This window comes from Peromyscus eremicus, chromosome 5 (genome assembly GCF_949786415.1).
Source record: "Peromyscus eremicus chromosome 5, PerEre_H2_v1, whole genome shotgun sequence".
Taxonomy (NCBI): domain Eukaryota; kingdom Metazoa; phylum Chordata; class Mammalia; order Rodentia; family Cricetidae; genus Peromyscus; species Peromyscus eremicus.
In genome coordinates, this window is record NC_081420.1 from 11,634,747 (window position 1) to 11,646,456 (window position 11,710).

General features: G+C 47.6%; 1 protein-coding gene across 1 annotated transcript in view; it reads left to right on the top strand.

Annotated features, from left to right (window-relative positions):
* Auh (AU RNA binding methylglutaconyl-CoA hydratase) overlaps nt 1-1,909 on the top strand; it is a 113,784-nt gene extending 111,875 nt beyond the window's left edge. The window contains exon 10 of the mRNA XM_059262937.1: nt 1,318-1,909. Coding sequence (XP_059118920.1) covers nt 1,318-1,395 — 78 coding nt within the window. The 3' untranslated portion in view covers nt 1,396-1,909. The remainder of the gene's footprint in view (nt 1-1,317) is intronic.
* Nucleotides 1,910-11,710: the final 9,801 nt, after the last annotated feature.

Here is an 11,710-nt window from a genome sequence, read left to right on the forward strand (position 1 = left end):
AGATAGATAAATAAAAGCGTGGATGAGAGATCTGACTAGCCACCTTGCCATAGTAGATGGGCAGATGGCAAACAGCCGTATGAGCCTATGCTGGAAATACCTGTCGTTTGGGAACTGAAGACTGTGCTGTGTGTGTTAAATGACGAAACCTCACAACAGTGGGCACCGACACTCACCGTGGCTGCCAGGGTTGGTAGTTTGTGGCCCCAAGATAGGTGCCAGTTTGAGGTAAGCCTGAGGGCTCTCTACCTTGTCACCTAACGGTTGTGCCCCCTGAGTTTAACCAGATACAGTGAGAACATGTCTGCCCAAAATCCTGCCTCAGGGCTGGAGAGATGGCTCAGTGGTTAAGAGCACCGACTGTTCTTCCAGACCACCTGGGTTCAATTCCCAGCACCCACATGGCAGCTCACAACTGTCAATAACTCCAAGATCTGACACCCTCACACAGACATACATGCAGGCAAAAAACACCAATGCACATATAATAAAAATAAATAAATTTAAAAAAAAATTGTTAAAAAAATCCTGCCTCTAAACTCATTCACAATTACTAATTTAGAAACAACCAAGATGTCTGTCCTTCATGGGCAGGTCTAGTGGCACATGACTAAAATCCAAGAACATTCAAGGCAGTCTGCTGTACCTTGGGACTTTGAAGGTAGCCTCCACTATACAGTGAGAGCCTCTCTCAAGAATAAAAAGAAAAGTTGTCCTTCAGTGGGTGAATAGACCACCTGGTACATCGTGCAGTATTGACAGAGTAGGACCTGTCAGGCAAGAAAATGGAAACTTGAATTCATGGTGCTTGGGGAAAGGATCCAGTCTGAAAGTACTGGGTACTCAGTGATTCCAGACAGTCAGTGACATTCTGGAGGAAGTGTTTGACAGGTTGGAGATGAGTATGTGGAGAACAAAGAATGTTTGGGGCAGCCACGCCGTTCTGTGTACACTGTGGTGATAAGCAGATGACGTCATGCCTCTGTCCAAACTCACAGAACACACGAGCGCACTGACTCTTGGGGAGGCGGCTGCTGTGTGTTCGGATGCAGGCTGTTGACTCGGGGGCTAGAGGGAGCACAGCTGTCCACATGCTGAGCTTTTCATTTGTTTAAGCTCTGAAAATAGAATGTCTCACTTTTTAAGCATATTGGAAACGGAGAAAAAGTGCTTCAATTAAAAATAGTTTGGCCACACGCTTAGGAAATTTGTTCAAAGGACAGTGGCCGCCCGGCACTTGCTGGTGGCTTTCGTAGTTAATGCTTGACGTGCTGTTGTGTGTGTAGATTTCAGTGTTTCATGTTTTGTCTTTCCTAGACCATCTCAACGAAAGACAGACTGGAAGGTCTTCTTGCTTTTAAGGAGAAAAGGCCCCCTCGCTATAAAGGAGAATAGGAGGAAAAGCCCGTGATGCCCCGTAGTGCTGGAAAAGCCCGAGACGCCCTGTAGTGCTGGAAGCTCTTTCAGATGGGCTCCGTGCCTGGCACGGGGAATCTCAGTGACCAAAGTGGAGAGTGGGTCCTCACTACGCCTGGAGCAGGCCCTGCTCAAGCCACTGTGCGCCATGTCGTATTTATTCAGATTTATACAGCTAGCAGTGTCTGTGATCAAAACACATTAAAATTAGGTGTATGTTTTTAATATTTCCCATATATCAGGCTTTCTGTTGTTAATTTTTTAATGTGAATAATTTATATTGCACACTCTAGGGAATAATTGATTGTATGTCTACTGTGCTGCGTTAAGAAAATAAAACTATTTCTGTATACCAAAAATGTGAAGTTATACCAAATACAGTTGCTGAGTAACTATGTACATACTAACAGACACATGTCCTTTGCCACCTGAGGACCTGGGATGGGCATTCTGAGTGGAACTCCCCAATGTCAATAAAGTCAATGGAAGATGATTTGAGAATCTGCCTCTTGCCCCTTGCCCAGCTTTTCAAAACGGATCTCTGCGTGTTAGATTTCAGAGTAAAATGTCTATGCTGATTTTGTCAAGGAATCAGGTGACATGGTCGCAGAACAGGCGGTGAGGGGTCAGCCCATCCGGAGGCTCTGCTTGGCTTAGCTACAGTGTCTTCTATAGGGGGATCCAAGGGCTGAGTACTTGGTGCTGGCTGAAGGCTGCAGTGGCCCTCCTGTCCTGCAACATACATACATCCTGCTCGTTCCTGGTCTTCCCTTACGCTCACAGCTTCATCCTGGCTGGTCTGCTATCTGAGAGTGCACAGACGTGATTCTCAAAACTCTCAAGAAAGACGCAGTGGGCTGACCACCACCTGGCCTACACTTGCTGTCTGTCCTGATTAGGGTGGCAGCCAAGATCCTCCCTGCTGCCCCTAGGCCAGCTGCTCCTTCACTACCTCAACCGTTGAGGAGGCTGCAGCTAACCAGCTGAGGAGCCTGGCTGTTAGCAAAACCACGAAAGTCTGTTAAAAGGATATCAAGGATTTATTAAGATATACAATGGGGAGAAAATGCACTCACGGATCCAGGACAAAGTAAACAGCCACTGTGGTCTTCCGTTCTGCCCAGGGGTGAATGGAACCAGCAGTGCCATCAACACATACTCTCTTCTCAGTTTTCCCTCCAAGAGGCCATTCCCTAAGGCTGGTACTCCAAAGCTATTGGTCAAACGAATACCCACAACACTTGGCTCTCTGGGAGTCTTGTCTGGTGTGCACACCTGGCCCTTGGTGGGATCCTGTCTGGTGTCCATACTTGTTTACTGAGAAAGCTGCTGAGCTCTTGATCTCCAGCCTGAAACCTTGGCCAGTGGAGTGACCTTACTTGTTTCCTCAGCCCCTCCGAGATACCAGGACCATGTCCTGTCCATAGCATGCTAAAAATGTCACTTGTGTTCTCACTGGGCTGGAAATGGGAATGGGAAAGGGTGTGGATTTGTAGGCCAGGCTACACTCGCTGGTTGGTCACCATTTGATTTCCTGACGGTGGTTAGCCTGAAGCAGAGTCCTGTAGTGACTTGAGATAGGGAAGGAGCAGGAGTAGGGTGCTGGTTCTTGGTGGTTTTGCCTTGCCTGGGTTTTCTTTTGCTGGCACTCCTGAGTCCAGCTGTTGGCACAGAAAGGGACTAAGGGCGTCAGGCACAGTTGTCCTAGAGGCAGAAGCAAGCAAAAGCATTTCACTTGTCTCAGTGTGAGATCTGCTAGTGCTGAGGGGCTAAACCTGTAAAAGACATGTCACCTAATGACTGTGTGTAGAGCATGCTTGGACTCCTAATACTTGAGAAGTGGAGGCAGGAGAATCAAGCTTTTGAGGCCAGCCTGTTCTCCACCGTGAGACTGTCTCAAAAGCAAACAAAATGGTGCTAGAGAGGCAGCATGCAGAGTGCTTGCTGTTTTTCCAGAAGAACCTGAGTTTGGTTCCCAGCACTAACATGGCTCACAACTGCCTTTAATTCCAGCTCCAGGGATCCAGTGCCGCCTTCTGGCCACTGTGGACACCTGCATATACATGCACACAGACACTATATAATATATATTTTTAGACAAGGTCTCACTGTGTAGCCCAGCTGTCCTAAAATCTATGAAGATCAGACTACCCCCCAACTCAAGAGAGATTAACCTGCCTCTGCCTCCCAAGTGATGGGATGTCAGGCCCATAAGGTGTATATATATTTATTTAAGATTTAATTCTGGGGCTGGAGAGATGGCTTAGAGGTTAAGAAAACCAGCAGCTCTTCCGGAGGTCCTGAGTTCAGTTCCCAGCAACCACATAGTGGCTCACAACCATCTATAATGAGATCTGGTGCCCTCTTCTGGCATGCAGGAATATATGCAGATAGAACAATGTATACAAAATAAATAAATCTAAAAAAAAAATGGCCTAGTCTTAAAAATGAAAAGATTTATTTCTGATTGTGTGTGCATGCGTGTGAGCGTGTGCGTGGGTGAGGGGTAGGCACAAGTAAGTGTGAGTGCCTGTAGAGACATTAGATCTCCCTGAAGCTGGATTTGCAGGCAGTTGTGAGCCACTCAGTTTGGGTACCTGGAATTGAACCCAGGTCCTTTGCAAGAGCAGCAAGTGACCTTCACCCCTGAGCCATCTCTCCAGCACACAATAAATCCCTTTTTTAAAAAGCTAGAAGTGTTTAATTCTAGCACTTAGGAGGCAGAGGCAGGTAGATCTCTGAGTAGTTCAAGGCCAGCCTGGTCTACTGAGCAAGTTCCAGGACAGCCAGGGCTGCACAGAGAAATGCTGTCTGGAAACAAAAACAAAAACCTAGAAGCTCTGATTTTCTATGGTTATTTCTTTGACTTCAAGGATCATCTCTAGGTCTGTTTACCAATCAAGACTTAGCCCTTTTATCTATCAAATACATCTTAACAGGCAGGTTCATTTTCCCAGCAGCACTTGGAATAATGCTTTCCAGAGATGGGATGTGAGAAAACGTACCTTTTTGGGTGGCTGGCTGTGGCCCAATCCCTCAGTTGACCTTCATGTCCACTTTGGTGACATGCCCTCCATTGGCTCTCATTTGGAGTCCAAAGATCTCAACAGGCTGACATTTTTAAATAATAAGCCCATTATTTGTCTACTGACCTAGTTAAACGTTAACTGACAAGTACGTCTGTGTTTATTGGGCTTTATCAAAAAAACAATTCAGATTATTTTCTCACAGTATATTAAAAATAACTGGTAGATGTGTCGCAAAAGAACATACTTGAAAGTTATTAGTTGATAATCTGAGAAACTGAGAGCTATTTTACATTAATGAAGCACAGTTTGTGCTTGGGGGGCAAGAAGGAGGGTCATTTAAACCCTTTGCTCAAAATATCTGTGTGGTCACAGCCCCTCCCTTCTGGAAAGTTCAGAACTCGCCTCCCCTCCCCTGCTGGGGTATGGCTCTTGTGCCTCCGCCAGCTGGTGGTTGATTATTTTCTGAATTTCAGGGCAACAGGCAAACACTGGACGTGACAGGGAAGATGGGGTGATCCAAAGACAGTGCACACAGACACCCTGGAGGGGCCACCCTGTCTCTTGCTTGTCCACGTTTAGAAGAGGTGAGTGGTAAGATGGCCCTTCCTTGGTAAGTGACAGATCTTGAGGACAACTGTTCACAGGAACCAGCATGGCTATTCTTTGTAAAAATCCTAACATAAAAGCAGCATTGGGCAGATAGTGTGCCTGAGTGGTAGAGTGCATTCTTCAGCGTGCATGCAGCCCTGGGTTGGGCTCCCAGCACCATAAAATACAAGGTACTTTATGTAGGCATGTTGACATACTGTCATAATAACTGAATTGGGAACCTACCCAGTGCTTTTCAGGCACTCTGTGACTCTCCATGACAGTCCTCCAAGGACTCAGACTCTGGGCCTCCTGTGGTGCCCAGAGGAGACCAGCACATTGAACCAACAAGTCAGGGATTGAACCCAGAACCGATGACTCCGCCCCTTTGCACTTGCAACCAGCTGGATAACAGAACCACAGTAAGGCTAAGGCTGCGATGGGTGTGCCATCAACACAGGGACACGTGTCCTTTGTCCTGATCGCTCAGTCATCATGACTTGGAGAGTTAAGGAGGTGTGCTTATTGAATGGTGACAAAGCAGGTGACAGAGTTGACGCTCCTTGGCATTCCCTTGCCCAGGTGCTGCCCATATTCCCACCCTAGTGCCCACAAAGACCTCTGAGAAGTGCATTGTCTAGTTCTAGTTTAATGAACAGGGTCTGGAGTGGAAGCTGTGCTGGGTATCTGTGTGCAGGGCCCTGGTGCTTAATGACAACAGTATGTTGAGAGGTGTGGTGGATGCTAATGGTCGTTCGGCCCCTGCCATGAAGCCCACTGACCTGGCCTTGCATCTCACGGTGCCCCCACTCCACACTGGGACAGGTGTCAAAGCCTGAGAGCCACACTGCTCAAGAAGGAACCCTGTCTGGACCAGCCACCCTGGGCACTTTTTATAAAGGTTGACATGCCTCATTCCCCCCACCCACACCCCTGTCGTGCTGGATGCTGTGTCCAGTCCCACTCCCCTAGGTCATACTGGATGCTGTGTCCAGTCCCACTCCCCTAGGTCATACTGGATGCTGTGTCCAGTCCCACTCCCCTAGGTCATACTGGATGCTGTGTCCAGTCCCACTCCCCTAGGTCATACTGGATGCTGTGTCCAGTCCCACTCCCCTAGGTCATACTGGATGCTGTGCCCAGTGTCCCCCCCCCCCAGGTCATACTGGATGCTGTGTCCAGCCCCCCCAGGTCATACTGGATGCTGTGTCCATCCCCCCCAGGTCATGCTGGATGCTGTGCCCATCCCCCCCCCCCAGGTCATGCTGGATGCTGTGCCCATCCCCCACAGGTCATGCTGGAATTTGTGCCCACCCCCACAGGATTTTATTATGTAACTCTGTCAGGCTTTGAACTGACAGAGACCAACTCACCTCTGCTTCTCAAATGCTGGGCTTAAAGGTGTGACTCACCATGCCCAATCCTGTGTCCAGTTTTTAATGTCCTGTTTTTGGGGTGATCGTGGAGTCACTGGTTTTCTGAGGGCACCCAGGAACTCTAGGGTGAGCTTTGGTGTACAGATACCAAAAGTGAAACCACAGGCCAAGCGTCTTCTTTGGTCAGGGGTCAGCAGTTGCTGCTTTCGCAGAGTCCCAGTCACACTGCACCCGTTTTCAGTTTGTTTGTTTGACCTGATTTTATAGTTAGTATGGCCTCAAACAGCTGTTGATGGTACCGTTTGCGTTTCATGTTTCAGAGGAGACCAGCTGGGCAAGGAGGTGGGCTTCACAACCACAGCCAGTTTGGGGACATGTGTAAGAACAGAGGCCCTGGCAGCAGTCACCACACTTGTGTTTCCCAGGGCCCTGCAGGATGAATTGGGGGTCCTTAGAGGCTGTCAGGATGGGAGGAAGTCACTGCACAGCAGCCTCCAAGTCACTAGAAATGAGAGTTGAAGGCAGCAGGAGAAGCAGCTTGAGACACCCGTCCACATCACCCTATAAACAGGAAGTAGACTGTCCCGGGCAGGGCTGCTGGGCAAGGATAGTATTAGGTGGAAATGGGGGCCAGCTCTTGTGGAGGGCACCAGCTTGTTGCCTCAGTATGGATGAGGACTGAGATGTGAAGCTCTGCCTTTGTGGCACATGCTGGCCTCAGGTGGCAGGGTTGGAGAGGGGTAGAGGGCAGTAAGGCCTTAGAAATGAGAAAAGTAAGTATGGTCCAGGAGGGGTCTGATTGGCCACTGTGCTTTGTGGTGTTTTAGCCTAAGAATTGGCATCATCATGGGCTCAATAGCCCAATGGGTAAAGAGGACCTGAGTTCAGGTCCTAGAACCCACATAAAACATCTGGATATGGTGGTATGCTTCTGACCCCAGTGTTGGGGAGTCAGGGGTGGGGGAATCCGTGGGGCTCACTGCCAGCCAGCTTGGCATTTTTGATGAGCCCCAGGCCAGTGAGCAACCCTGTGTCACAAAACGAGATGGACAGACAGTATCTGTGGAACAATGGTCAAGGTTGTCTTCTGGTCTCCACATGCATAGACACACCTGAATACAGACCTGTATGCTCCTGTACACACATGTATCTGAGTGGCATGTTTACAGTACCAGGTTTTTTTTTTGGGGGGGGGGGCTGGGCATATGTATTGCCTTGGAGAAAGCACTGAATTTTTCTCATCAGCCACTGGCTTTCACAGGGCTGCCTTGCTGTTTCCTTTGTCTTGTGGACCACCTGAGCAGGAATCAGGCTGGGCTGAGAGCAGGCAGGTCTCCTGCCCAGGGCTCTGTCCACTCTTGAATCTTCTGCCAAGATGGCTTCAATTGCGTCAGCCTCTGAAGTTTCTAGAACACCTCAAGGCTCTGCCTGCAGCTGTGGGAGCGGTTTCAGAGCAGGAGCCCGCACCTCCCACAAAAAGCAGCAGCTGAGGACCGAAGGCATTTGGTGGTGATGTTCACCATAGAAGGTTCTAGAGACATTTGAAAGTTGGCAGCTGCACCCTCTTGACCTTTTCAAACATAATGAGTCACTTTCACTTTCAGCCTCTGAACAGGTTGAATGAATCTTTTGTGCAGTCTGCAGAAAGTAAAGTGTTTGGGCAAGCAAGATAAGTCCAGTTCCGAGCAGCCGCTCCCTCATTGAGTAATAGTTCTGCTTAAGTTGTCTGATAAAAATGCTTTTTATGAAGCCTGGAACTTGCTTATTAAGAGGGCCATCGTTTGAATGCATTAAGACATAACTATAAGATTTATGTGACATGTAAGAGACCGGCAATGACAGTACCATTTAACTTGACAGGAAATCCTGATGATGGACAGCTATGATACAGTGCTATATTCTTGTTTGGGGGAACAGGATCCCATGTACCTGTGCTGTCCTTGAACATACCGTGTGTTGGAGGATAACCTTGAACTTCTGATCCTCTGCCTTCATCTCCTCAGTGCTGAAATTAACGACTTTCACCACCACGTGCAGTTTATGAGGTGCTGGGGCTCAAATCCAGGGCTGTGTGAATGCAAGGCAAGCGTCACACCAACTAAACCTCATCTCCAGCTCCAGCACATGTATCCTGAGCAACCCGCAGTGGCTTGCTCAATGCATGGGATTACTCGCTTTTTTATCTAATCTTTTTGCAAATGTGTAGTGTATGGCTTGGGATTGTTAATCTGCTATTGAGAAATGATGAGTGGGGGTTGTCTCTCCTGGCCCACCGGTGACACCAGTGCTCCCAAGAGCAGTTGAGAGGCAACAACACAAACCCTCTGGGCTCACATCACTCCCCACGACTGCGGTTTCTGTGTGCCCACGTGAGCATCCTGTATACAGACAGCGTGTCTCTTGAGTTTCCTGAAAAAGTTGAACAAGTTTAGAACTTTAAATTGTGTTTGAATTTCTTCAGGCGTAAGGGCTGAGGTGCTAAGGAAAAGCAGCAGTCTTGGCCTCCCTCCAACCCTGCTCCTCCAGCTTTGTGGTCTGCTACAGATGGAAGGTGGGTGCCACGTGTGCGCAGCACGGCTCAGCGTGTCTGCTCACCAGCTTGGGGTACCCAGGCCTGAGCCTCCTGGTCTTGAACCCTCCACAGGTACCCACACTCTATTCCCACCTACCACACCCTGGGGTTCAAGGTGGAGGAAAAGCCATCTCAGTTGGGGGTTCTTTTTTGAGTAACTCGAATTTGACAAAAGTCGCCACCTAAGTGTACAATCGAGTGTTTGTTTTAAATAGATTCAGAGTTGTATAACTGTGGTTGTGACCCAATTCCAGGGTGTTTTCCTTGTGCCCTGTCAGGCTCTGGCTAGATCTCCAAACATTGTATTGAGTAAGAGGAGAGAAAGTGGGGCATGCTTGTCTCACTCTTGATTTGAAAAGAATGTTCCAGTCACCTTGGCTTTCAAGTTATGACAGACTGAACCCCTGAACTGTGAGCCAGAAAGGCCTTTTCCCCTATAGCTGCTTTTATCACAGTAACAGGGAAAGGAACCAAGACAACCCAGAAAATAATAGCGAGACTAGACAGCTAGAATTGTGTGGAATTCAGATCATGCGAACAAGGGAGCACTGACAGATGGATGACAGGCAGCAGAACTGAGGGTGTTTGCTGTGCACCTGATGGCTAACGTGTAGGACATAAAAAGAACCAAACAATCATCAATAAAGGCCAGTTGAAATGAGCAGGGATTTCTCAAAAAACAGTAAAACTGGTCAGTAAATGCCCAAAAAATGTTCAACATCCACAGTCCTTAGAGAAATGCAAACCAAAACCACACTGAGAGCCGGGCAGTGGTGGCACACGCCTTTAATCCCAGCACTCAGGAGGCAGAGGCAGGCGGATCTCCGTGAGTTCGAGGCCAGCCTGGTCTACAGAGTGAGTTCCAGGAAAGGAGAAAAGCTACACAGAGAAACCCTGTCTCAAAAAAACAACAAGAACAACAACAGAAAACCCACACTGAGATTCCATCACACCCTGTGATCGCTGTCCTTAAACAACAACAGATAGTGGGGATGTAGGGCAAAGGGGAAGACGCTGCTGGTGAGAACGAGGTAGTCCAGACACTGGAAACTGGTATGGAAGATCTAACTGTATCTCTCCTAGATCAACTCATACAACGGAGCTGCTGCTCGCCCGTGTCTACTGTAGCACTATTCTCAGCAGCCACGTTATGGAGTCAGCCTCTGTCTAGCAACAGAGGAAGGGATCCAGAAAGTGTGATATACCTTCAAGACTGTTCACACACAAACAAAATGAAGTTACATCATTGGCGAGGCAATGGATTGGACAGGAGATCACTGTACTGATCTAAACAAGCCAGATTTGGAAAGATGAACATTGGGTGCTTTGCCTTATGTACTTCAAATTTTACACACTCACAATGCAAGTGGAAGGGCACTGGTGGGAGCAGGGGAAAGGACAGAGTGAGGTAATGGATAAACAATGCTGAAGTACGTGATATGGTTGAACAAAACATCATGAAACCCTCTGCTTTGTACAACAAATGCACGATTTTTTTTTTTAAAATTCATATTTACTTTATGCATAGGAGCGTTTTGCCTACATGTTTGTCTGTGCCACACATGCATGCCTGGTTCCCACAGAGGCCAAAAGAGTGCATTGGATCCCCTGGAACTGTGAGCTGCCATGTGGAAGCTGGGAATTGAACCCGGGTCCTCTGGAAGAGCAGCCAGTACTCTTAACTCCTGAGCCATCTCTTCAACACTTACACTATTTTTAAAGAATCAAAAATCCAGGAAAATTTAAGGTATTCCAATAACTGAGTTTTTGTCAGAAGTGGGCTGCTCTATTGACAAAGAATCAAGTGAGTTCTTCAGGGTGAAATGAAAAGGCACTAGAGACTCACACTCACATGAAAGAAATGAGCACCAGTTAAGGTTCAAAATGCATAAAAGACAGTGTGAGCATATCCTTCATGTGTAACTTCCTTTCCTCTAATTGGAATTAAAAGATGACGTCATAGAGCCGTCGTTCTGCAGCTGTTCTGATGGCCTCGTGATGCACAAGGACTTAATTGTGAAACCGTGGAATTCAGAGGAAGGGGGAGGGCTACAAAGCTGCCCATAAGCAGAACTCTTATAGATGGGTGAAATTAAGTTGGCATCAATCCAAAATAGATTTTATAGACGGAGATAGTAATTGTAATTTCCAGAAAACTCGTTAACAAATCAAGTACGTATAGCAAAAGAAATGACAAAGGAATCAAATGCTATATTAGAAAAACAGAGAATGCAGACGTGGGGAAGAGAAGGAAGAAGAGGAAAAAGGGACAATGAGAAGAGGGGGAGGAGAGAAGAAAGAAAGAAGGAAAGGAGGAGAAAGAAGAGAGTGAGAGGAAGAGGGGGAAGCAGGAGTTGCTGCTGTGACATTTAGATCTACAACTGCAAATGGCAGGAAGGAGTCCCACATTAAGACGAGTGACACAGACTGTCAGCAGTTAAGGTCCCCTTCCAAAGGCGGAATGGGTGGAATGGTGCAATATGGACACATCTAAATGCAAAGCTCCAAAGTAGTGGGAAGACTGCTGACTTATGAGGAGGGCATTGGCAGCTAGGAACTGTCGAGTAGTAAGTCTGACAATAAGAGCTACAGACTCCAATATCTCATTTTCAAATCCGCTAGAACTGGGCAGCTCCGTAAGGAAAGGAAAGGATGAAACAAGACTCCAGCAATTCTCAATAGATGCCTACTGAGCATTCTATCCAGTAACAACAGAACAGGGCATGCAG